We start from the raw sequence: 25,225 nt of genomic DNA, 5'->3' as shown, positions 1-25,225 counted from the left end.
ACGGCAAATTTGTAGTACGTTTCTAGGACATTTTTGGCTTATCTCAAGTAAAATCTTCTAGCTCATAAAATAGCTTCAAAATCCATCAGAAATGGCAATTTCAGGACCATCAAAAGTTTTCCTTGCCCGTACCTTTCCTCATTGCAAACATGAGGCAGAAATGATCTCCACATATGTTCTTTCAGATGTCCTGAAATGCACCACAAAGTCTTCTGAAACATGAACTCTTTGCCGTACCGAAATGTAGCCATATTGAGTCATTTCAGGTTCATTTCAGGCTACACAAAAATTATCATTTTCCTGCACCGCAAATGGCTACGAAAGTGGTGGCAAATCTATCATTTTAGGACACCAGAAAGCCCCGGTTAAGTCTCTGAAAATGAAACATTTTTGATGGCTTGACCGGGACATTTCAGGTGATCTGAAACCAGCTCATGCCTGTAGTGTTCCCCCCTCCTGCTCCGGGCCACACTCGGTTCGGACGAATGTCTCGATACTGATATGTATAGGAAAGTTATGGAGCACCTCAGCGGGAGAAACGGCCTGGAAGCTTGATAGTAGGTCGTACATTGGCGTTTTGTGCTAGGGATTTAAATTTTGCTAATTCAAAACTTCTCCAAGCCTGAGCTTGTCTCCATCAGGAAAACAACTTGGCTCCACAGTGCGACAGGAGCATTTTGGAGCACTATGGAGCCAAGTTCTGTTTCCTGATGTCCTGCCACAGCTTTAGGCACCGCGGATTTAGTAGTTGCGGCACGCCTTTTAAACCAGCTTTCTGCGATGGATGTCTTGCGTAGCGGCTGATTATGACCTACCATGTGCAGATGAACTGATTGTAGCACAGCACATTGAACCTTACTTCCTCGCCGTCTCCAGGTGGAGATGTTTCTGCCTACCGCTTGCGTTCTAGGGGTAAGAAACCATCCAAGCTCAAAGCCTGTATCCTCCCACCTTCGTGCAACTTGTCCATACACTGCCTTTGCGTATCAGGATAGCAGAAGTGGGTCGCTTCCTCCGCAGCATGTTTAAATTTGCTTCATTTTTGCGTATACTAGGGTTCAATGCTGTGGCGGCATCTTACGCTTCTATGCCTTGTGTCATGATACGCGAAGCTTCCGCTGCAGGCGGCTTGTCTTCTTTTGCTTCCAATTTTCATTGCACTGCCAACATTACGTCCCCTGCAGTGTCATCGCTCCTCGTAGCAATGTAAACCCTAGTATCCCTCGAGGTACAAGTGGACAGGGCAGGTGCCAACCCGCATACTCCCTGACATTCAGAGGTGGGCCCCGCCTGCGTCCTTCCTCCCACACCCGAGTACTAGTTATAATCAGCCTGTAGGTGTTGCTCTCGCGAGATGTTAACCATTCGCGAGGTCGGTATCGTCCCGTCTGTGGAGAGATTTGTCAGCACGAATTATCTTCTTCGTCACATCATCATCCTAGGTCTCCTGGCGGTATTTACACTGTGCGCTTCCATATTGGCCTATGCACTCGCCATTCACTACGGCCACCCCACCCAGTTCTCGTCTTCCGACCCACGCATTGGTTTCCAAGCCGGCACCAGTGAACGCGATACGATGGATATTATCTCCTCCTGTGCCTCAACGCTGATCACCTGCGTCTACAGCTCCGTGCACTTCGACGTCCCGCGCTCGTACGCACACCGCCTGCCCTTCCTACAAAAACTCCGCTCGAAGGACTACTGGCTCGAGTTGTGGACGAAGGCAAGCTTCTGGCTTCTCGGCGTCTTCTCTCCCGAGATGCTCGTGCTCCACGCGTTCTACGAGCATATGCTCGCCGTGCGCGACGTCGCGTGGATGCGCGAAAACGGGCATGCCGAGTGGTCCCTCGCGCTCGCCTTGGCAGCCGACATGGGCGCTCTTGTGACTGAGGACGGTCGCCGCGTTCGCTCGGGCTTCGCGCTCCACGAGCTGCTGTTGCGCGATAATGAGCCGGGCGCGTTCGACTGCAAGGCGCTCGAGTACGAGCTCGCGGATCACATGAAGGCGGATGTGCTCTTCAAGATCCTGACGACGCTCCAAATCTTCCGATTCTTCGTTGGCACGGTTGTACGTGCAATCAAGAAGCTGCCCATCGCACCGCTCGAGACGGTCACCTGTGCGTACGTCGCCTGCACGCTCGCCTACTACGGACTCTGGCTCCCCAAGCCGTACAACGTCAACGAACGAATCATTGTACGCGTAAAACCGACGCTGCGCCGATCTAAGAAGGTTACGGAGCAAGAGACGACCGAGAAGACGAGAAAACGTTGGGTACCACAGACACTCTACGACTTCTGGGAAAAGACTTGCGTGCCGTTCCTAGAGCCCCCAATGAGTGATACCGACCGCCAGCACGGGAGCGAACACCTGCGGCAGTCCAGTCCGTGTGAGTATTTAGACGTCCTGCAGATGGCCTTAGACTCACGATATGTAGACATGACGCAAGGGTCGCTCATCGCCGCCGCCGCCAGCCTGCCCGTCGGGATCGCGCACCTCTTCTGCTGGGATGTCGAGTTCCCGAACAGTAACGGCCAGGTACTCTGGCGGTGCTGCGCCCTGCTGCTCATCATCTTACCCATCATTGTCTTCGTTATTATCCTCGGCGCGGCCGTCGTCGACAGGCGATGGGTTACGGAAGCTATGAACAAGATGGCGCTGACGTTGATCGTCATATACTGCATAGCCCGGGTTATCCTGTTGATTCTCCTGGGACACTCGTTCCAGAGCTTGCCCGCCCGGGTTTATGATACCCGGGACACATCATGGCTGTCGTTCATACCTTTCATTCATTAGCCCTTCACGATTTTCGAGCTTATGTACGGATGAACATGGACTAGCTGGGAATCATTATCGGTGCGTAGGTACATTAGTGGCGACAAGTACTCTGCCCTACTTACACAATAGTGCACTCGGCAGGAAAACGCCCGCAACGGACACTTTTTAGGTTAGATTTCCCCAGCTACATTGATATCCCGTAGGTACCGCTAAGCTTGAACTCTCCGGTCTCGGACCAACGAACATTGATCTCCCTGTTGGTGATATAAAGCTCGTTGTACCTAGCATGTAGATATGAGTTAATTTCAGGTGACGCACATTATTGTACGGGCACATACCGAGCATGGCCCTCAATGTCACCAAAAATGTCCTCGAACTCTTGCTTGGAGAACTTTTTCATTTTCCACTTTGGAGGGCCGCCGAGATTGAAGAGGTGGCCAAAGACCTCCGGGTCAGGGCAGATACCGTCGTAGACCCACTTTGCTGAGTTTGTTTTGCACGAAGGCTTCCACTATCAAGGGATATCCTTAGTTTAGTTCTGAAAAATGATTATGAATGTAAACGTACGCTCATCTGCTTCTTAATCCCAGCGGCCGCAGCCTTCCTGATTTTCTCAGCTAGCTCTTCAGGCGTCTTCTTCGCCGGCCCTGCCGGCACCTGGGTGGCCGCCTTATCGGCCAACTCGAGCTGCTCTTCAAGGTGTCTGGCGTAGCGGGCGAGCTGCTGGACGGTCGTAATAACCTCGTCGTTATTGTTCGGGAGCTCGTAGTCCCCCGACGCGTCGACGATGTCGGCCACGAGAGCTTTTGCCGCTGCGTGAGCGCTCGACGTGCGAGCACGCTTGCGCATAGGCGCGCTAGCGTCGGTGTTGACTGTCGAACCGCGCTTTGGAGGCATGATGATGGTCGAAATGGGGGGGCCTTCGAGTGTCAGGACGAATGGACCTGGTTACCTAGCGCAAGGCCTAATAGCATCGCGTTACGTCACGCGTAGCGAGCGATAAGTATATTTCTTACAGAGGCTAGAGACTGCCATTCACATTGCACTTACTAGCTGATGAGCGCTGAAAATGATATTTACTCGCGATACTTATTTTTGTCACACTCAAAGCTTACCATGTCTTGTACCGGCGCCGGCAACTTCCTGTCTCCGGCATCAGTTTGCCGACTACCATGGATCATGCACCGGGAATGCGCCAGCAGCTTACGAGACCCCTTGATTGTTGTCGACGTCCACAACGCAAGGTAGAATGATGCGGGCCTTCGTGGTCAAGGAATACGCCCACCCGTCCAAGATAGCCCTTACTCAGGATGCACCTTTACCCAAGCCAGAGGAGGACCAGGTGCTGGTCGATGTGCATAGTGCAGGCATGAACTTCTTCGACGTGCGCCCCTCCCACCTCCTTCGCATACACAGCCGAATCAGCTCACAGTACCCTATAGATCCTGCAGGCGCAGGGCAAGTACCAGGTTCAGCCGCCGCGCCCATTCGTTGAGTCTCGCGCGCACTTTGTGCGTGTGCCATCGCCACTTACCCCTCACTGCAGGTCCTCGGTACAGAAATTGCAGGCAAGATCTCAGATGACTCGCCCTTACCACGAGGATGTCCCTTCAAGCACGGTGACCGTGTCTTCGGTGCGGGCCAGGGAGCGTACGGCGAAAAGGTCGCGGTCAAATGGCGGCAGCTCGCCCTGTTGCCGGGTAACATGACATTTGACCAGGGTGCCAGTGAGTCTTCAAGGTCATCATGGAGTAGAGGAAATACAGACTTCGCTATCAGATCTGCCGATTACCTGGCCCACAAGCTACGAGGCCCTCACAGGCCGTGCCGAGCTCAAGCCGGGAGAATGGCTGCTCGTCACTGCCGCAGCAGGCGGTGTGGGCATTGTCGCCGTGCAACTTGGAAAGTGTCAGTACCCTCCCTGTTCGTTATCTTCATCCTCTCACTATCTCAGACGTGTAGTGCTCGGCGCAAAGGTCATAGCGGCCGCAGGCACCCAAGAGAAGCTCGATATTGCCGTCAAGCACGGAGGCGCCGACTATGCGGTCAACTACACCAAGCCAGACTGGCAGAAGGAGGTGCTCAACATCACAGGCGGCCGTGGCGTCGACGTCGTGTACGATCCCGTCGGCAAAATTCGCGACTGCCTCAAGTGTGCGGCCTGGAAGTGCAGGCTGCTGGTCATTGGCTTTGCTGGGGGTGAGATTGAAAAGGTGGGGAGAACCTATAGCTCTGAACTCTGCCAGTCTCACTTCCTTCTTTGCAGCTTCCGCTTAATCTTGTGCTTCTGAAAGGTGTCACTGTTATGGGTGTATTCTGGGGCGGCACCGCCAGTTAGTTTTGAACGATCTGTCTACGTTAGCTGGCACTCATTTTTGATAGTCAAAGACCCGAAGCGCATCTCAGTCGTCTGGAAAGAGCTGCTCGCGTAAGTACTTCTATTCCCACGATGCCATCTGCCCTGACCCTGTTGTCGTAAAGGCTGCTCTCCACAGGCAAGGTCAAGCCTGTCGTCTACCCCGAGATCTTCCCTTTCGAACGGCTTGCGGAGGGCCTCGATGCGATTGAGAAACGGAAGACGTGGGGAAAGGTCGTCGTCCGCATTCGGGACGAGCAAGGGGACGCAAGGGCGAAACTCTAGTTCGTCCCCGCTCTTGAGCAAGTCGTATCGTATCTGTGTAGCAGCACAAGCTGTGGCATTTTGGGCTCTGTTGGATATCATGTAAGACTAGGAATACTGCACTACATCTCATTGTCCCGCCCCTTCCATCGCGTTCTTCAGCACTGTCCGCGCCAGGTCGACGTATTCTCGCGCCGTCTCGGTATCGGTGCCCTCTGCCTGTGCGACGCCCTCCCAGTGCGCGAGTCCGCCCTCGACGAGCGTCCACGCCTCCTCAGGCGTGTGCTCGTTCACCCAGCGCACATACTCCGCCTCAGCCCAGCCGTGAAGCGTGTGCGGCAGCGCAATGGGCGAGCGCACAAGGACGTGGTGCAATACCAGCAGTGGAGGCAGCCCGACCGTGTGCTTCGGCGAGGCCAGAAGTGTATTGTCAAGGAAGAGCAGCTGCCTGTGCAATAGTCCCAATTACCGATCAGTGTCGTGAAAGACAATGAGAGCGGTGGGGAGACGAACCGCATTGCCCGCAATGCGCGGTACTCCTCTCCGACGGTCTTCCAGTCAGCCCCGCGCTTCTTGGCGCCGGGCTCAGTCATGAACGCGCTCAGCGCGAACTCGAACTCGGTCATGTCGCTCGTAAGCTGCAGCTTGCCGGACTCGCCGAGCGGCTTCGCGATCGACGCATGCAGGAGGAAAGTCTTGATAACGTATTTCGCAATGTCCTTCACCCTGCCAAGCATTGCGTGAGCTACAATCAAAATATAGAGAGAGGTAGCTTACCAGTCGCGCACGAGCTCTGGTATACCGTAGAGCGCAAACACTTCGGTCTTGACGAACGTCAGCTTCTCTGCTAAATCTTTCATATAGGGACTCGCGCCCCCGCCCATAGCGCTCATCGGGTCTACGGCGTCGCTGAAGTCCATACGATGTAGCTTTGCGATTATTGCGCCGACCTCGCGGCGAACGGCAGCAAGTAGTGGATCGATAATCTGCGTGAACCTTTTATGGATGTTCTGTGTGTGTGAAGGTCAACAATTATGAATATGTCGTCGAGAACGGAGGTAAAGGAGGACGTACGTCGACGCTTGGCCTCAAAATAGCGACGACACCTTCCGGGTACTCTTCTTGTAGCTTGTCAAGCCGGCTCCAGCAGTGGTATAGGCATGTCGCAAGCGAGCCATTCAGGACTTGCTGGCTCGTCGCCGTTGGGCCGAGAAGACTGATCGCTGCACGCTCCCTCGATATCTAAGTAATATTAGCCATGACTCGGTATCGCGATAGTCACAACTCACCAGGCCGTCCAGACGGTTCACAAATGCCTCAAGACTCGCCGCCGCGTTCCGTGCGACTGCCTTGACGAGCAATGGGTCGAATTTAGCACTGTCGAGCTCGTTTGCAACGGCGCGCGCTACGTTGGTGCCCTCTGCCTGTCCTGGCGACGCGCGTGCGCCTCCTGCAAATGCATTGGAGACGCCCTCGTTGATACGTGTGCTCGAACGTGTGAGATACGAGGACTCAAAAAGCGAGAGTGCACGCAACACAAGGATGGTGTCCGGGCTGCACGAACTCGAGAGTCAGCAGAAAAATCGGAGGGCAGAGCGTGACAGAACTGGACCTTTGCTGTGCCTGTGAATAAATAGTGTCTGTGTGCACCGCAATCTTAGCGAAGAAAGAGTGAAACAGCCGTAGTAGCCGTGGGTATCCCGCACTCAATGTTTGCTGCAGGAATGTTGAGCCTACAACACAATATCAGCCGCGTCGCACACAACGAAGATATGACCGGCGCACTTTTAGTCGCTTCCTTGAATTGCTTTTCAAGGCTCCGCCCAAGGGCCGCCCAGAATGTCGCGCTCGGCTTGTTCTCGAGCACTTTCATCGCCTCGTCAAAGAACCCGACCTTAGTGACAGCATCCTTCTTATTCGTGAGCACCTTCTCCAGCGTGTACACTTTGACGCAGCAGTCGGCCATCTCCTCAACAAGGCTCTCGAGGCTTGCCCAAAGCGCAGCTTGCCACTGTGGCGCTGTGATGTTTGTCGGCTCCGTCCGAAAGCGCGACTTGTACATGGATGTTGGAGTTGAAGCTTGTTCTGCAGTGACCTCAGAACGAGCACTCCAGGTGACAGCAGTGTTGGAGCTGACCTTTGGGAAGAACCTCCTTCGCAATTCGCGTTAGGTCAAGGGCATATCGTATCCGTCCTTCGACGGCATCGCTGAGATCTGAGACGAGGTTCTGCACAAGGTCGGGTAGCACACGGAGGTTGTGTGCTGTCTGAAGGGAAGAGGCGAGCAGGGTTTGATTTAGCGTTCGAAGTCCACTGATAACCATTTGTTCCATGTCAGAGGTAACACGGGAGCGTGCAGAGTCGATGAGCGGTAGGTAAGCTGCGACAGCCTTTACAGAGGAGAGTTCAATCGAAGAGGCGGATGCATCGCCGTTGTGTTCAGAAGCTCCTGCATCAGGTGGATGAAGAAGTGATACTGCGTTTTCTCGATGAATTTCCAGTCTTGGCTTCGACACGATATGCAGCAAGGACTCACCGAGTTCAGCTATACTCAACGCAGCTTTCGCAATCGTCCGCTCTTTCTCGTCTTCCTCAATCATAGCACCGGTCACAAGTGAGTCTGTACTTTTCCTTGATGACCCTGATATCCCCCCGCCGTTGATTGTATTGTTTGGTGTAGCACCCGATGTTGACACCGACACTATTGCATCTTCTTTGGAAGCGTGGTCCATCTCGGTCAGCTGCATCTGCAGCCGTCTTGTCAGAACAACGAAACGAGAGGTACGACGTAGGATGTCTGATGCTTGTTGTAATTGTTCAAGGCGGGTAACGTGCGATGAGAGCGTGAGATATGGTGTGCGGATCTTCTGGCGCAATCTGTAAGCAGGCATGGATATATGCAGCTCAACGACTGATCAGGAGACATACTTGTCGAGAGAGCCGTCGAGCTCTGTCAAACCGCCCTTCACGGCTGATAAAGAGCCCTCTATATCGGTGACCCCGGCAGCTTGGACTAGCAAGCCCTCATGATGGGTCGTAACCTGAGGGAACATTGTCTACCAGTATTCTCAAGCATGAAAGAGCTAGTACTCACGACATTCTTCAGCTGCTTCTCTACATCCTCAATGTTAAACGACAGCTTAGATATTGCGACAGAAATATCCTCTGCATCGCTGCCCGTCGCCGTCGGCTTTCCATTGAAACCCTTCTTCACGGCCTGACCGGTTGTCGGCGGATAGGGCTCGCCAGCTAGTAGAGCATTCGCATAGTCGTTTGGCTCAAAATCGGGATGCGCAAAGACAGTGTAATCTGCAAAGATGAACCGTTTTCAAGCTGAATCTCGGCAGGAGAGAGTGCATGGTGACTGACCAGTCATGGGGAAGAGCATGCAGACGCCGATAATGCATAGCGCCGTCACGTGGAGGTCCTCCGTGGCGTGCGAAACTGGTTGCGAGTGCCCTCGCAAGCCGTGGCATTAGCTCTATAGAAATCCACTAGATCTATCTGCTAACCGTAGGAGGCCTTACATCTGCTCCGTCAGGTTCCTCGATGTCACAAAGCTCGCACCGCTTGTTTCCCCCAAGTATTCTAGTCTGGTACGTGACAATTCAGCTCCAAGCTCCAGACGGATTTCAATCACACTGTCTGAACGCCACATCGTTTTCACGAAATGATGAAAACAGCGAAAACAGCTTGCTATGGCTGAAGGAACTATTCCTAGGTGGCTGGCGCTGGGAAAAATAGTAATAGTGAGCAGACTTGGAGTGAGGCAGTAAAAGCTCCGCTACAATCTTTTTAGCTAGAGATAGGCCACAATAAAATAAGCAAAGTTTTCAGGTACAGTTATCCACCGCTCCTTGATACAGTCAAATTCTCCGTGCTTATTGGCTGTGCTCCACTGAGTGTATTGAGCTAGAACTTCGTATAACTTATACCGCACATCTACACACTCTAGAATATTTCGGAGACCAATGGTGGAGAAATTTGTGAATGAGAGAGATCCCGCACTTTTGATGGCAATCGCCCCTACCACCACTCCTTGAAACACCTTTTTCTGGCTTGATGAGTAACCGCTTTAGGCAACTTTACCTGACGAAGCGCCCGCTCCCGTCCCACGCACCAGGGGCCGGCAGTTCGGTTGGACGACATACGACATCTCTACCCTTGCTAATGGGTATCGCGCATTCAGAGATGCACTTCAAAAGCGTCAGCGGATTTTCCGAGTGGTTTAACTCGCGGCTTTAGTTTTGAAAACGCCATCAATGTGCCATCACATTGGGAAAACATACTTTTCCAGCCCTCCGGCATAAAATACATGTTCCCTCGTGTTCTGGCATAACTCTGCAAGAGTTCCAGAAGAAATACGCATACAATGATTTTTCTGCTAATTTAAGACACCCTGAAAGCTTTGAACTGCGCGCTGTATCAAGGAGTGGTGGTGTATCGACTCTCGACGATTGTGTGTGGGGCATGAGGCACGTGATAATATTCCATAAAGAGGCGTGAAGAAGCGCGCGAAGTTGAAGACAACCGTCGATCGTGTTGCGCTCCCCTGAGTGATACATTCGCTCTTCTCGAGCCTCTACTCTGTTGGTTGGGGTCTCTCATCCTCCTTTCCTGCGCTTGCTCATCGTTCGAGCAATGCAGAGAATGTCCCGCGACAATTCGCAAAAACGAGGCGGTCTGACCCCGTGCGCGTGACGTCAAACGCGTCAAACGCCATTAATCAGACAAAGTATGAGATGGGTGCGATCATGAGCCACTGCCCATGACCACGAATAGCCACTCTCTCACACCCTCTCCACCTTTCAGCCTCTCTCTCCTCTCTCATCACTCGTTGCCAACCACCAGACCTCGCAGCGCTCTACACTGCTAAACACTTCGCCTCTACCAGCCCAGACGAAAACTTGAGTGTAGAGCTCGGATGGCTGGAATATCAAGCTTGGAGTACTATAGGACAACCCTTCCTGGCTGGGGAACTTCCCAGCTGCGCTTCAGAGAACCCCCCGTGCCTGCGTTCCAGCCGCTACCGTCATGTATGTTGACTTCGACTTGGATGTCTGTTTGGCTCGCTGATCAGCTATATGACGCCTTGCAGGGAGTGGCTGGGATTACTACCGTGCCTATGCGATTAATCCCGACCAAAATCTCTACTACACAGTCATGAATAGGACGCGCGACTTTGGATCTACGGGCGGTGCGGGCACCAATGAAGCGAGGCTCTGGCAAAGGCGCATATACAGCGGACTGGTACGTTCGTGTGTTCACCTTTCTGCTGATTTACTAAGCAATTCTTAGGTTGATTTCTCTCAATTGCTCCCACATGATATCGGCATGGCAGCTGCCTACGAAGCCTATCGTATGTGGAAATACCACCGCCGAGTTCTCTTTGACCCTCTGTTGTCGAGTGGTGCCACCGGAGCCATCGAAAGGGCGCGGGAAGGGCTTGTCGGGCTTGCTATTGCCGAAGGTACGTGAATCCGTACTGCTATCACCGCATCGCAGAGGCCAGTTCGACTCAACGTAAATCATCGATCTAGCGAGCCGTTTGTGGCAGTACACCAACCGCCCGATGGACACCTACGGGCTACGCGATTGCCTCGAGTCCGCCGCCTTAACGTCGTTTAAGATTTCATATGCAGTAAGCTTATTACTGTAATCATATTCGAAAATAACTCTGAAGTAACTCAAATAGGTACTCGAAGAGGGCGCGTATGCCGGCGGAGCCTATAACAACGCAAGCATGACCGACCAAGGCTTCGCACCAGGTAGAATGCCCGAGCCTGACTCGATCGACGACCCTTACGTCGAAAACCAATCATACTCCCGCTCCCGGCGGTACTCTTCTTCTGCACCCATCGGCATCCAGCGACAGCCCTCCTTCAGCGTGCCAAACGTCTCACGCGCCCCTCCTTCCCCCTTCCTCGACACGACACCCCCGATGGGTGGAATCTCCATCCCCGGGCGCTCACGCTCCGATGGAAGCAGCAGCGTCCTCTCGAACTCGCCGTTCGCTGGTGCACTGGGCGCGTCGCCGTCGTACGCCAGTGGCCTCGGCACGTCGCCGCCCTACGGTGCAAGCGCCTCCCCCTCCCCTGCAGGCTACGCTGCCAGCGGGTCTTACCCCGGCAGCGGGCCGGGAGCCGGCGGCGGCACAGGGTACGGCGGGGCGGGACTCGCGACGAACTACCCAGGCTCAGGCGGCGTCCAGTACGCGAATCCGGGCGGGGGCTACGGCGCGTATCCTGGTGCAGGCGTGAACGCGGCGCTCGGCACGAGCGTCGCCCCCGGGAGCTACATCCCCGCAGGCTACAGCTCCGCCGCGCCGTACGCGAGCGCTGGAGGGTACGGCGCGGGATATACGGGCGGCGCGTATTCCGTCCCCGGCGGCACGGTTATACCCGCCCAACCGGGCTCGACGATCGTTATCAAGTCGCGGCCGCGCAGGCACAGTCACAGCAACCGCCATCGCTCGCGGAGCTTTGATGGCCGTTCTGAGGGTTCGAGGTACGAAAGGTACTAGACTGATGGGGGTATAACCCAGGACTAGTCCTTTCAATGCCTTTGAACAGACTGGGATTTTATCGAAGTGACAGCACCGTGATTTGTTTACCCTGTAATTTTTTTTGGCCGTTTGCTTTGTTTTGCAATTTTCCGTTTGACCAGTAATGATGTGGCTGGCCGCTGTACAATACGTTGTAAAATACCACAAGGATAAATTATACTCATGCCCACCAGTGTTTAATCATGACACTCCTCTGTTTGTGTGACGGGCTTGCCACATACAGCCACGCCGTACCTGGGCGTGCCACGAGACGCTCGGAAGGCGCAAGACGCCGTTTTGAGTAGCTTTGTCGTTGCTGGGACCGCGGAAGGCCATCAGCGTGGCCTGAGTTGTGACAACAGAACGGCATTTAGCATTTGTAGTGGCCGTATGATACATGAGGCTTTGGGCGCGAGCCGCGCATCCTGCAGTATATAAGGCCGTGATAGTGGGCAACAGAGCCTGCGCCACGATTGATAGACACTCACCAACTCGACATGGATAACATGACTCCGGACGTTCCAACTCACCGCCAGGTCTCGATACCTGCGCCCTTCGGGGACCCAGCGAACGTCGGCTGTGCACAGGGCAGCCAGATGCCCGTCCAGCGCCCGATATCCCGTAGGCGAGCGACGGACGAGGAGAAGATGAGGAAAGCAGAGATGAAGGTGCGCCGGAAGCAGTGGGAGATGGGCCTCCAGGTCTTCGGCGTTGAGGATCCTGAAGTCGGGATGCATCTTCTACGGGGCACAGAGGTGAGGCGTACTCAAGCCCTGCGCCTTGCCCCACGCTAATGCGAGAAAAGGTCATGTACCGGAGCGACGCGAAGGAATACTACAAGCTTTCCGAGCGTGAGCTCGCTGCGTTGCCGTACCAGGTGCTCTCGCGCACATCGCCGCCGCCTGGCTTCCCCGAGAGATGGGGACGCAACAGGAGCATCATTGTGCCCCTCCAAGCGGTCATCGCGCTGGTGCAGAGGAGGTACGCATCCACGGGTGCACCGATGCCAGAGAACGCGCCGCTGTGCACCATGGTGTGCACCGGCACCGGAGACGCGCACCCTAGCACACAGAGGCGGAGTCTGCTATGAATAATGAATGGAGTATTATCTCTAACAGACTATAGGAGAGCATTTGTTTTGTTTGTCGCTTTGTAAGCTTCAGTGTACGATGAATAGCTCGTGCGAGTACGCGTCTGCAACAATGTCACGATCCCGTGACTTGTTGAGGGCAGGCGCCTGGGTAGCATTTTCATGGAGGGAAGGGAAGAGAGAGAGAAAGTCGCACTGGCGTATGATTAATGTCTCGCAGCTTCTTGCTCGCTACGCTTGCGAGTCTGCTCCGCTCAGTAGAGCCTGAATCCTTAGTCTCCCTGGGGCAGCCCTATCTAATCAGTCGATGATAACGTCGATCGACTTTGATAATATAAGGTCTGCACCTATTTGTGGGGCGTTGGCAGGGGGGGTCGAATAGCCTTTTATAGAAGCTGAAACTTGCGTGTCGTGCCGTCTGAGAACGAATCGGCTTGACGCGCCCCGCCCCGCTACCGTCACCGTCGCGTCGAGGCAATATAATAATAAAAGGACAATGTCCTCGCCACCCATGCCTCTGGGCTCGAAATTTGTTTCATATAAGCCTCCCAGTACAAGCCCCAAAAAGCGGAAGCTCGAAAATACACCGGACAATGATGTCACGACATTTCTTGCCACACTACCTACACGCATGTCGGACCCGGTCAAGATGCAGTATATCATTGCGCTGCTGAAGCACTTCAACTAGTCCCTCAGGAAGTTGCTGGACACGTTCTTCTCTCTTGAGAACAGCCGCTCGCCGAGCCACGAAGGAATGGCTCGATCTTTTCTTGCCGGAAGTGAAAAAATCAAATTTATTCAGGTCCTTGAATTGATATACAAGAATGCGGCTTCGCTAGGGCTTCGCAGTGATGATACGAGTCCCACAAACAGCGTCTATGATCCCAATCAAGATATGATGAAAATTGAACACGCACACTCCGCCATGAATGCATGGGCAGTATATACAGCCGGAGAGTTTGTTGCAACGGAAGGGAAGAGCCTGGCGCGTGCAGATAGTGGCCTTCATATGCCAGCATCTAGCAAAGCTGCCAAGATACCGGCAGGGCCACAGGCAGATAATGATGCTACGCAGGCCGCTAGTGGTAGTGCGTGAACACCCGGGCGGTCTACATTAGAGGCCCGAAGGGAAGCCTTGGTGACCTGGGAGAAGCTTAATCAGTTTCGCATGGACAAGCTGCAAGATCTATTCACGAAAAATGTATCGGTTACCTGGTACATGCTGAAGAAGTATACCGAAACGGCAAGTCGAAGGTCGGACGCCACCTCTGCAGCCGTAACAGTGAAACGAGGAGCCTATCGACCACTGAACATTGTGATCCATATTGCTGAGCAGACAAAAACTCGAACTAACAGTGTAGTTCTCAGTTGTTGGCAGTCCGGATGGCGGAGCTTACCTTCTTGCGCTCTAATCGTGCAAACTTGTTGCCGCTTGTCCGTGGAATTTGGCTCTATGCTACAAAGGCACATCAATCAATCTTCGAGTTGAGAGTCGCCTGGGTCAGTCTGTCGCATATGAGTCTGTTCGAAACGGTCTTATAAACATTGCGTCCTTGAGCTTTCACGCGTTCCAGTTCTTCAGCGTGTGACGCTATCGAGTCTATCCCGAGCTCCCGGAGCTCGTTCACCTGGACAATATAAGGTGGGATGTACTCCTAGTTTGACAGGCTTGGTACTCACATGATCGTTCCCAAGCTCATTCAATGGCACAACTACAAGTGCGACCGGTTTCAATGGCAAGGTCTTGAACCTTGGGTGTGGATGGTCGTGCATGTACAACACGATTAGGATTGGAATATAGAATAGTGCAGTCTTGCCGCCACCGGTAGGTATGAACACGAGCTGCGACATGGCGTCCAACGTCCGTACCACGGAGTTCACCTGGTGCTCGAGCAATCCATCCTTTCATTGCGGTATGGGTTTGTGCACGATCTCGCGCACGTGTTCTTTGCCTTCTGGTGACGTCCAAGGGATTCAGGTTGTATGAGTAGTATTAGAAGCCATGTATAGCAGGCTTACAATATCATAATGAGTGGAATATGTGGTCAACAACACTACTATTCGCCCAACAGGGGCCTCCTCGCAGATGTGGATCTCGGAGCCTAAATCTCATGCGGTTGCCGAGAGCATGCCGGTCCTTCCAAAAAAGGCTATTCGACCCCCCCTGCCAACACGCTTCCAATTGGAACAGACTACTGAATCCTGCGAGTACACCGCAAAGTCGAGAACGTCAAGTGAGTTGGCGCTGAAGCGCCTATTCCCAAATCTGGAAAGCGTGCCGTGCCACGAACTGTACAGCTCACGATTCGAGCTCTTGTCATGCGCCATCTGTGCTCCGGCTTCGGAGAGTGCAGCACGTAGCAGTATTATTTTATGAAGCTCTTGATCTCATTTTACGACATAAATAAGTGCATTGTTGAATATCCAATAAACAGAGGTGCCCAAATAAGGCCAAATATATTTGTGCAGACCTCTTGTGCCCACATCTTTGTCGTGAATTTACTTTTTTTTGTGATATTATAAACGGCCCAAATATCTACCAGCAGTCGAACAGAAGGCTGGCTGAGCAAAGAGAGCTTACATTCATGTTGTGGCTCTTAAGCGCTCAAGGCCCGTTTGGGTGACGGACCAGCACGCCAGCACGGCGCCTTCTGCTTTATATACGGCCTCCCTATGCACAGATGCGGGCCTTATCTAATGCCTATGGCAGTATTCAACCAGGTTAGGGTATATACAGCTCGCCGCCAGATTCAGTACGACTTGTTTTTTTACCCTACCGTGTCTCCACTTTCCTTCGATGTCGTCGCTACGCCCCTCCTGGCTCAGCTGAACGGACGACCGATCAGTGTCGGGATCAAGCGGGCGTGGAAACGGGCTACAAGCTGCTAGAAAGGGTTTACAGGCTTCGGAGTGAAGCATAAAGAGTTCTAGGCCCAGGAGCATCTTCTAGAACTCTGTATGCTTCGTGTTGTCCTGAGCTACTCACCCTTTACCATCGACTCAAGCTGCTCAGTGAACATCTCATTTTGGAGAGGAAATTATTTTGGTTCCACTCCCACCCCACAAGACCGTTATCTTGGGTCCTCCCGCTAATGGCCTAAACACCGCGACCAATATACCAGAATATGCCTAGCGGGCTAGTTTTTAATCCCGATGCAAACCGCCGACTACATGCCGGCGGGTCGCGCACCCAGATGAAACCCTTTATCTTTTCCTCCGAGACACCTGACAGATATGGCTTTATGACCCAAACATCCACATCTCCACGAGCGGGACGAGAACTGTGCGAGTGAATCAGAGCTTGCGAGTTTGAGTACGTCCAGTTTTCTGTACTTACACATTCCGATCAGCGGGTTAACTTTGACCTTCACACATCAGTCCGTTACAGTACTAGTGCCCTGCTGGGGCCCGGCGAGCGAACAACGGAAGATCAGGAAACGGGGGACAGAACCAGACGCTACCACAATTCACCCGCGCGAATTTGAAGTATCCTTCCCGCCCTTCCATACCCCCCTTGCGGTTACAACACTGCGAGGTTGGCCACTATTCCGGCTACAGATCCAGTCCAGTGCAGGCAGAGCCAACAACAAACACCTGCGTCAGTACGAGAGCTCGCATCTTCATCTCGCCCTATATAATCCTCATCGGCGTTCCTGGCGCGGTGAAGGAAAGTAATTTGCGCCGGTTGCTTTTGTTAGTCCGATTCCCATGCGGTCAAGGATGCGCGCGGCGCTCGTGACGCTAACCCAAGAAGTTTGTCGATCTAGAAGATAAGTATGCAAAGCCCGCGGTCTCATCGCCATGTTCTGGGCAACCAACATAGTCCCTGGAACCCTTTCCCACCAAATTTTGGCGGCGGCGGCGGCGGCGGCGGAGCACTTTCTCGCTGCGGAATTCCTAGCCCCCTTGGGCGCATCCGTCTCTGGCAGTTTCCAATGCAACCCGTGGAGCAGAACAGCATTTAGCCAGAGGGTGTAGCCATTCATCGGTTGCGTCTTGAGTCTCAGTGAACGTAAACGAGGTAACGTCTGCTGATGCGTCAAATTACTGCCAAAGCACCATGACACCACTCCCCTTGATGAAGAACGATCTTCCGTGTTCTTCCAGGCTCCTTGTGTCCATTGGCACGCGCCCTTCGTGAGCCTTCGTGTTCAGAGTCTCATCACTGCGCCCGGATAACCAGACTTCAAGGCAAAACTTCGAACCGCGGTTGGGAACGGAACGCCTGCGACCGACGACGCCACAAGGGCCATACCCCGAAGTGGCCGCTGGCGACCAACGACCGACGACCGGGGGCGACCCGCGTTTTAGTGGTTGCCGCGAAGTGTGCAGCGCTGAGCGGCTTCCAGTACGGTCGCATCGTACACGGCCTCACCAGTTCCAGAAGGGTAGACATCCTATTAGAGGCCATTAGAGGACATAGCTAGGATACCAACTAGTACTCATCACGAAATTTCTCCAGCTGTCAACGTTTTGCATCAGTGCCGTCATCTGGCTATGGCGGAGTTGCGCAACCCAGCCGCCGGAGACTCCTGTTTCTTAGTACAAGACATTCTGCGTCACTTGTTTTTATACCACGGTGTCTTAATAATTACCCTAGCTAATAGCCAGTACTATCCTCTACTCCTGCTACCGTCTCAACGAGTAGTGTCTCCTACATTGTCTTACACAGCGACAAATTTTCGGGGAGCCTCAGAGAGTTTTGTAAGATGTGGCAGTTTCAATACCCGCCACAAACAGAGACGGTCTATTATTTCGTGATTAGATCAGCAGTAACGTGTAGTCAGCCTTCGTTAAGCCTCTTATGTTGATTGTTTGAACTCGTGGCCAGTCTACTCGGTAGTTGGTACGACGCGCACCGAGGGTATATGGGTGGTTGGTACACTGGAATTCCCTGCCAGTGGTCGGGGCGGCTAATACCGAGCCTATTGGTTACTGGGCATCCCGTTGTTCAATGACTTGGACCTGCACCGTTCACTACAATGTCGTTGTTTTTGTTAAGTGAGAATGCGGCTGTAACACTTTAGATAGACGACTTGCGGGAGTTGGTGAACGACTGCCCGAGTGGTGCCTGCTTAACCTTCTCTATCACCACTACGCTGGCTATACCTCTTTACCATGGGAGAGAGCTCGGAGGATGACGGTTAATAGCTTCATGTTGCCATCATCACAGCGACATGAAAGCTGTGACTCTGGCGTGCTGCGCACATTACAAGGTGCATTGCACACTCAATAGGCCGAAATTTGGCGATGGTTGCTGGTGACACCTCATAATTACATACTATTAGTAGCACTCCAAGCAGGCCGCTACTGAGGTGGATAACAGGTGTAGATATGATGTGTCGCTGTGTGAGTATACAGTATAGCCTGTAATATTGGATGTGCGCCCACGAATTTTTGTAGTCCCTGATGCCTGGACCGGAAGGTGCCAGTGCCTGTCGAACCTCGCCGCGAGCAAAATCCTAGACGAGGATAGTGTCACCCGCTCCACACGCGAGCTCGTCTCTCTCAACATCGTTCTCTGGCGCGCTTCCGCCTTTGGGAGCCCCGCCGTTGCTTATATAATCCGGCCCGGGACTTTCGCATTGATGGCGATAAGCGAAATATTTCCTCTCCCACTTCCTCGCCTTTTCACATGAGCATACACGGACAATTAACTGAAATATCTTGAATGCTCAACTCACGGGGGATGGTGCCAGAGTTCATGCGGCTCCTCGGAATGCCTAGAGCACGATCTCTACCTAGATTCTGCCAACAGACTCGATACCACATTGCACGGAATACCCGGTAGCCGTTCCGCCATATCGACCACCATTTTACCCTCGTTACGCGCCCCTATCAACTCCAAGTAGACTAGTAACGAGTCTAGTCCCACGCATGGCATACACAACATTTGGGAGATATATCCTCCCCTGCCGCAGCAGAGGGAAACCATAGCCACGCTGGTGGCAAGCTCGCCTTCGCCCGGTGCGATGGTTGCAGCAGTGTACAGCATATTTTCCGTGCGTTGGAAAATTCCACGGCCGTGTTGTCTCGGTTTTTATTGATTCTGGTGCTCAGGCTGCGTGCTCTGTGAACCGTTGTCCCACCATCTTGGGGGTCTGCACAGATGATAAGGTCAGCGACCAAAGTGTCGATTGAAGCATAAAATCGACAAAATATAACAAAAAGATAGCGGAACTGGCCCGCATCCCGTGCGGTTTGCCCAATTACAGGTTCAATGCGCCGCAAAATTCTCTGATGGCAGAGCGAGGGAGATCTGCTTCATAGTTTCTATCCTCGAACGGGCTTCTCCCGGCCGGTTTCAATTATAGCATCAGCTGATGCCGTCCTCTGCGACATTCGTGACGCCGCCCATCCTCTCGTCCGGCGCTTCCACGGACATATCTGGGCAGAAATAAGACACTGCAAATCCTGTGCCCCATCTATACCGCCCCCTCCCCCATTGCTCGTCATGGACTCCAGCGCCGCCGCGTCGTCCGCCGTCGCCGCTGCTGCTGCCGCCTCCGCTTCCGCCGCCTCCGCCGCTGCTGCCGCTGCCGCTGAGGCTCAAGCACTTCAAGCTGCCATGGAGGCCGCCATTCAACAAATCAAGAATCTTCTTAGCCCGCTGCTAATCTTGGTCTGCATTGCATTCATGTGGGTCCTACTCCTAATCCGACGACCGGAATTTGCTCGAAGAGCTCACAAACCTCCGTCCAGATTTTTTGGCATATTTTCCGCCCAGGTCTATTCGTATTGGTTTGCATACGAGTACGATGGGACTGTCCTGCGGACGTTTGTTGCAGTGCTATGGTGAGTCGTCGGCTGTCTTTGGTGTCTGTGGTCGTCTAATGAACGCTGGACGAAGGGGTTTGGAACTGTTTCATACTATATTCTGTTTCCACATGCTCTACACCTACTTTGTCGGCGACATCGGAGCTCCTATAAACGCGGCGACGATCGTATGGCGAGTCAATGTTTCTGTTTGGACTCTATACAACCCTCTGATACCTCGAGCAGGAGTGCGCCCGTAAGTTTGCGACGACACATCAAGATTTGGCACGGCTAATGAGGTTGGAAAGGCTTCGATTTATGCGGAGGTGATTATAGCGGCCTCATCGCAAGGGTGAGTTTTGGGCACACTCTGACGCTAAATTGCAAGGTTGACATCCGGCGTAGATACTTCATCCATCGTCTCTGGGCATGTAAGTGCTATGCCGTCTTAGAATTATCCGTCAGCTCTGACAGCTATGTCTAGTGAGTCACAAGAACTGGTTGGTGACATCCATTCCAGTAGGCATCCTGAGATTGTTGCACCCTGAAACGACAGCGGCTAACACTTCATGCAGGCTATCCTTCTACTGGCCCGTGTTGGTACGCGTGTTCAACACGATGTCAACGGGAAATGCTGACCACCGCTATTTCGTTCATTCTAGCCACCAGTTTTGGTGCGCACGATTACTCTTATGACCTGATATGAGTCTAACATTTTGTGCGCTGGCACTATAGCTACTGCTGTCTTCCTGTATGCATCTCATCTGAAACCCGAGGAAGCGCTGCTGACTTTCGCGCAGCGTCAAGTTTCCCGCTTGGGCCCAGTTCCACGCAGAACTCTCGTCAAAGGTTCGCAACCTTCCCAATTGCGTCAGCGAGACCGCTCTTAGGTATTTCTTCTCTGCAGACTACGACCGACGTTGGTCTGGTGCTCGCCGCCTTGGTCGACATCATCGTCACCTGTCTGCTTGCCTTCTATCTGCGCCAGCAGAAGTCTGCCTTCCGTCGGTGCGTCGTTTATCATATCATCTTTCACCTGGTCCCAATCAAACGCTGATGGCTTGTCTTTGACGTCCAACAGGACACAGCACATGATGCAGCGTATGATGTTCTACACCATCAACACTGGTGCAGTTACCATGTACGTAGCTATTACTGCGGAGTGGTATTGACAAATTGCTGACGTTTCGCTCTCGTTTTAGGTGCTGCTCCATCGCCGCGTTGTTCATGGTCCGTATGTCCATACGCAAGCGAAGCAGACATATCATGACCGTTTTGTGCAGTTCAACCTCATTCCAACGAGCCTGTTGTTTGGCGGCATGGTGGAGCTCCAGTCGAAGCGTGAGTACTCTTTCTCCACCAGGTACCCAAGCTGACCTCCCTCGGGTTCTTCCGTCAAATAGTCTACGCCAACTCGGTCTTGGCCATGTCAGTCACCTTCGTCATCGTTTAAATGTAACAATTCTGAGATTACCTGCAGGTTAAACATGCGGAAGCATCTCAGGACCAAAATCGGCGAAAGTTCGAACTCTATTCCGCTCCACTTTACCAGCCAGGAGAGTCGAGGGACGACTGACGTTATCAACGTAAGCCTGCCCCGTTATTTCCTTCCACGCACGTCTCTGACCAATTGGCATACAGACCAGCAGCCTCCGCATCGACATCCACAAGGACGTCGTCAACGATCGCGTAAGTCTCGCCTCGCTAGAGGTGTAGATCCCACGCCCACAACGGTCGAGCTCACGTTACGCCCAATTCCAGGAGGCGAATCCCATCAAGTCCGAGTTGTGAGGCCGTCAATGCTAGGATCATGCGGTGAACGACCTCGTTCCAACAACAGACGAGTGGGCAGAGGCGCGGTGATCATACTTCAAATCTAGAAATATGGCCCATTTCGGTATGAAACAGGCAACATATTCTGTTCAAAACATGGGAACATATTTCTGCATTCTTTAGTACACTCTTCATTATTTTGTGGTATACAAAACCCGAGTTTGTCTTGTGTAATTGTTTTTGCTGTAGTTGGATTCGAAGCGAAGTCTTCCGGATCCCACTTGCGAATCTTACCCTCCTTTACCTGTCGACGCTGTTAAGTTTGTAAGACGATAGTATGGGTTGCGGCCAGTTGACTTTGCATGTTCCACTGGCAAAAATACCAATGGGTGTCTCCCATATATAGTTTTGTTGAACAAGGTGCAGACTGGGGAAACAGTGAGATTGATTTGACTGAGTCTAATCAGCACCTGTAGAGTCATGTAAGCTCTGCTATGGTTATCATAACGGTGCGATCGCTCTAAGTGATCAATCGCGTGGCGTAGCGTGTGGCGTTCGCTACCTGTGCATGTCATCTTGGCACAGTGACTAAATCCTCACCTATCATACAGGGGCTCTGAGCACAGTGAATGGCATATTACTATTTGAGATAGAAGCTTCGCGGTTCGCTACCGCTGACCGGCGGGCCGCATTTTTTTACCCCGCGACTCAAAGTCATAGTACAGATGCAGCAATTGAGTCGTTTCGCTCCTGATTCTACCCTGTGACCTTCGTGGCATCGTCCGCGTGCTAAAGACGTCGAGTCCAGATCATCATCTTCGGTCAGCTCTTTCGAAGGCGGCTGATATGGGGCGAATTTTAACCCATGACCCGCACGCGAGCTTCGCCTCAAGGCTTCTTGACATTAGATATTAAGAAGTGATGCGTGGGGCAAGTAGCAGCGAGGTCCACACGTTCGTGTTTAACCCCCTCGTTGCTGCAAAGCACTCAGCCCAAGACGTCCACTGCTCGCAGTTACCTCTGCACCATGCCTCCTGCGCTGCGCTCTTGTATCTTAACGGCAAATGTGGGGCGGCGCACAGGAATAGCTCGACTCGCGCCGCTTCCCCCGCTCGCTCGCGCACACCATTGCCCTCCAGGGCAACAGTCTCTCCTGGACCCAGCCAACCAGTCCAAGACGGGCGAGCAGCCCGCATACGGTCCCATAGGCGTGGCAGCGGCGCTACACCACTCGACAAACGGTACGATGCTTTCTGGGTCTCTCGCGCATCAGGCGCTGAAATGCCGCACTAGATCCCGCACCGTCTCCCACACTCTTTCGGCACGAGTTTTCGCTCGCCGACCGCGTCGCGCTCGTCTCGGGCGGGCATCGTGGGCTCGGACTCGAGATGGCGCTGGCGCTCATCGAGGCGGGCGCGCGCGCCGTGTACTGCGTCGACCTGCCCAAGGAGCCTTCGGACGAGTGGCAGAAGGTGCGCGAATACGCGGCACACATGACGAACAAGGGCGGCGAGGGACGTCTCGAGTACGTCAGCGGCAACGTCACGGACCAGGTGCGACGTGCTGCCAGAGGCGGAAGGGCTGTGGCGACGTGAACTGACCGGCTGCGGTCTCTCGCACAGGCAGCGATGTGGAAGGTTGGGCGAGATATAGGCGACAAGGAGGGCCGAATGGACGCGTGTATCGCTGCTGCAGGCGTCCTGAAATCTCACACGGACTGTCTCGAGTACCCTGCGGCGCAATTTAGGGAGGTGAGACCATTCCTGTGAGAGGAGGACCAGTGATAGACCGCAATTTCCTCAGGTTATGGACGTCAATGTGAACGGCGTCTTGTTTACCGCGCAAGCGGCGGGACGACAGATGGCACGCTTCGGAAATGGAGGCAGCATAGTCCTCGTCGCGAGCATGAGCGGCTCTGTCACGAACAAGGTATATTTCCTTTTCTTCCCGAAGAAAGTGAGGTGTTGATCGTCATTATGTTGTAGGACCATGCTTGGGTATCGTACAACACGTCGAAATCTGCTGTTTTGCAGATGGCGCGCAGCATGGCATGTGAGCTGGGCCCAAAGCAGATCCGGGTGAACACTCTTAGCCCCGGTTACATCTACACCAAGTGCGTCTGTAAATCTTTATGATCGCGCTGGAGTCCAGATGCTAACACCACGGCTCACGAAGCTTGACCGCAGCATACCTTGACACGCAGCCTCATCTACTAGAAAAATGGGCGAGCCTGAATCCAGTGGGCCGAATTGGGCGGCCAGACGAACTTCGCGGCGTCATTACCTGGCTGACGAGCGATGCGAGCACGTTCTGCACGGGCAGCGAGTAAGTCAAGGCTTCACCGGTGTAGCAAAGGGCGACTGACCATTGGTTCCATCGATAGCATCCTCGTCAGTGGTGGTCATCATTCGTGGTGATGCATGTGGGCTCCAGCAACAGCTTCCAAATCGTGTACCAATATTGCCATTTGCTGTTGACTCAGATTCTAGGACAGGTTGTCACCAATCCATGAGCTGACGCAGTGCTTGTCGTTGTTGAGATATCGTCATGATGGTGGAGCGGGTGAGTTGAGTGATGGTACTGGTCAAGAAAAGCTGTGGCGGTTACTGTCTGTCCGCCAACGAGAAACGCCGCGCGGCGTCTAAGTAGCAGCACGTCTCCAGCTTCGTGCTCGAGATTTACGATCCCAGGGGGCGCCTATACGGTCCCTCGTTGAAGCGAAGGCTTAGGAGTGGATATCTCCCGCGGACTACTTTGCAACCGCACAGTACGCAGGTAGTGTATTGCCTTTGGGGACAGAAATTCTCGCTGACAGCAGTTGGTGTTCCCAGTGGGACGAAGAATGTCAACGACAAGACTGTGACAAGGCATAAGCTAATGAGACTCCAATCCAGAGAAGATGTTCGCGTCGAAGTCGCGACCTGGTGCCTTGAACGCGATCCCGTGACTGCACGCACTGCAGCACGCCACACGGCTATCATTTATTTCATCATGGTGCTGCCAGCTCGTTCACCTTCCGTCTCCTCCGACCGCAGCGACCATGCCCCCGAAACGCTCCGCTGCCGCCGCCGACCTTGACGATGCCGCCGAGCCAAAGCGCGTCCGCACTACTCGCACCATCGACGCCCATGGCGCCGCAAAGACACTCCTGAAGACTATCCTCGACACCCCGGAGAACTTTGACCTCCCTGAAAATGACGACGAGATCGTCGCAAATTTTCGAATGCTTGCCCGCTATACGAAGCATCTGGAAGAGCAGCTGAACACTTCTGGTGCTGCTGCGACCCCAAGCGCCGCGGCACCTGCAGCGTCGAAGAAGACACCTGAAGAACTTGAGGACGCGGCCGAGAAAATCAGAAAGGCTGCCGCCGCTGGTATCAAGAAGCAGATGGCGGTACGCAGTCACTTGCTGGGATGCTCTGTGATATTCATAGCCCTTTTTGCCACATGTAGTGGAAGCCTTCGTGCAAAACGAACGGCGCAAAGTGGGCCTACGATGGCATCTGCCCTGACTCGGAGGTCTTCGGGCATCTTTTCAAGCTCGGCGGCCCACCCAATTGGAAGATGAAGAAATTCTCCAAGGACGGGTTTACCCAGATCTTTGGAAGTGTCACGGCATCGGCCAGGTATGTCCTGACCTCCGCTATGCATCTCTGTGGTTATTGA

The 25,225-nt window shown here is 53.4% G+C and overlaps 8 protein-coding genes across 8 annotated transcripts; 5 read left to right on the top strand and 3 right to left on the bottom strand.

Annotated features, from left to right (window-relative positions):
• Window positions 1–2,485: 2,485 nt before the first annotated feature.
• On the bottom strand, window positions 2,486–3,748 carry PHACADRAFT_210252 (uncharacterized protein). The gene is made up of 3 exons (XM_007397082.1): window positions 3,344–3,748; window positions 3,115–3,287; window positions 2,486–3,057 (listed from the first exon to the last, which is right to left on the bottom strand). Exons 1-3 carry the CDS (start codon window positions 3,671–3,673, stop codon window positions 2,961–2,963), a joined length of 600 nt encoding a protein of 199 aa, XP_007397144.1. The 5' UTR covers window positions 3,674–3,748; the 3' UTR covers window positions 2,486–2,960.
• Window positions 3,749–4,725: 977 nt separating this feature from the next.
• On the bottom strand, window positions 4,726–8,784 carry PHACADRAFT_210250 (uncharacterized protein; the record flags this gene model as incomplete). The annotated part of the gene is made up of 12 exons (XM_007397081.1): window positions 4,726–5,844; window positions 5,910–6,122; window positions 6,174–6,406; window positions 6,471–6,638; window positions 6,686–6,950; window positions 7,009–7,129; window positions 7,182–7,481; window positions 7,534–7,872; window positions 7,933–8,273; window positions 8,325–8,437; window positions 8,491–8,705; window positions 8,766–8,784. 12 exons carry the CDS (start codon window positions 8,782–8,784, stop codon window positions 5,526–5,528), a joined length of 2,646 nt encoding a protein of 881 aa, XP_007397143.1. The 3' UTR covers window positions 4,726–5,525.
• A 1,512-nt stretch (window positions 8,785–10,296) lies between these two features.
• On the top strand, window positions 10,297–12,139 carry PHACADRAFT_258301 (uncharacterized protein). The gene is made up of 5 exons (XM_007397080.1): window positions 10,297–10,432; window positions 10,495–10,646; window positions 10,695–10,866; window positions 10,937–11,037; window positions 11,092–12,139. Exons 1-5 carry the CDS (start codon window positions 10,321–10,323, stop codon window positions 11,917–11,919), a joined length of 1,365 nt encoding a protein of 454 aa, XP_007397142.1. The 5' UTR covers window positions 10,297–10,320; the 3' UTR covers window positions 11,920–12,139.
• Window positions 12,140–12,308: 169 nt separating this feature from the next.
• PHACADRAFT_210248 (uncharacterized protein) lies at window positions 12,309–13,088 on the top strand. The gene is made up of 2 exons (XM_007397079.1): window positions 12,309–12,695; window positions 12,746–13,088. Exons 1-2 carry the CDS (start codon window positions 12,438–12,440, stop codon window positions 13,028–13,030), a joined length of 543 nt encoding a protein of 180 aa, XP_007397141.1. The 5' UTR covers window positions 12,309–12,437; the 3' UTR covers window positions 13,031–13,088.
• Window positions 13,089–14,447: 1,359 nt separating this feature from the next.
• On the bottom strand, window positions 14,448–14,957 carry PHACADRAFT_210247 (uncharacterized protein). Its single transcript, XM_007397078.1, has 2 exons — window positions 14,711–14,957; window positions 14,448–14,658 (listed from the first exon to the last, which is right to left on the bottom strand). The coding sequence occupies exons 1-2, from the start codon at window positions 14,879–14,881 to the stop codon at window positions 14,500–14,502; spliced, it is 330 nt and encodes a 109-aa protein (XP_007397140.1). The 5' UTR covers window positions 14,882–14,957; the 3' UTR covers window positions 14,448–14,499.
• Window positions 14,958–19,455: 4,498 nt separating this feature from the next.
• Window positions 19,456–21,729, top strand: PHACADRAFT_210246 (uncharacterized protein). The gene is made up of 19 exons (XM_007397077.1): window positions 19,456–19,669; window positions 19,733–19,825; window positions 19,881–19,974; window positions 20,033–20,042; window positions 20,095–20,138; window positions 20,192–20,217; window positions 20,271–20,286; window positions 20,362–20,386; window positions 20,449–20,460; window positions 20,522–20,537; window positions 20,587–20,635; window positions 20,694–20,794; window positions 20,868–20,927; window positions 20,989–21,016; window positions 21,070–21,127; window positions 21,190–21,214; window positions 21,267–21,372; window positions 21,428–21,475; window positions 21,548–21,729. Exons 1-19 carry the CDS (start codon window positions 19,485–19,487, stop codon window positions 21,575–21,577), a joined length of 1,026 nt encoding a protein of 341 aa, XP_007397139.1. The 5' UTR covers window positions 19,456–19,484; the 3' UTR covers window positions 21,578–21,729.
• A 609-nt stretch (window positions 21,730–22,338) lies between these two features.
• Window positions 22,339–24,211, top strand: PHACADRAFT_174951 (uncharacterized protein). Its single transcript, XM_007397076.1, has 7 exons — window positions 22,339–22,800; window positions 22,853–23,112; window positions 23,182–23,310; window positions 23,363–23,488; window positions 23,545–23,672; window positions 23,735–23,884; window positions 23,943–24,211. The coding sequence occupies exons 1-7, from the start codon at window positions 22,587–22,589 to the stop codon at window positions 23,974–23,976; spliced, it is 1,041 nt and encodes a 346-aa protein (XP_007397138.1). The 5' UTR covers window positions 22,339–22,586; the 3' UTR covers window positions 23,977–24,211.
• An 801-nt stretch (window positions 24,212–25,012) lies between these two features.
• Window positions 25,013–25,225, top strand: PHACADRAFT_96912 (uncharacterized protein; the record flags this gene model as incomplete). The annotated part of the gene is made up of 1 exon (XM_007397075.1): window positions 25,013–25,225. A coding segment is annotated over one exon (213 nt), but the record flags the coding sequence as incomplete, so codon positions are not given.

The sequence above is a fragment of the Phanerochaete carnosa genome, assembly GCF_000300595.1.
Source record: "Phanerochaete carnosa HHB-10118-sp unplaced genomic scaffold PHACAscaffold_6, whole genome shotgun sequence".
Classification (NCBI taxonomy): Eukaryota; Fungi; Basidiomycota; class Agaricomycetes; order Polyporales; family Phanerochaetaceae; genus Phanerochaete; species Phanerochaete carnosa.
The sequence above is the reverse complement of the archived record's forward strand: the minus strand, read 5'-3'. Positions and strand labels throughout refer to the sequence as shown.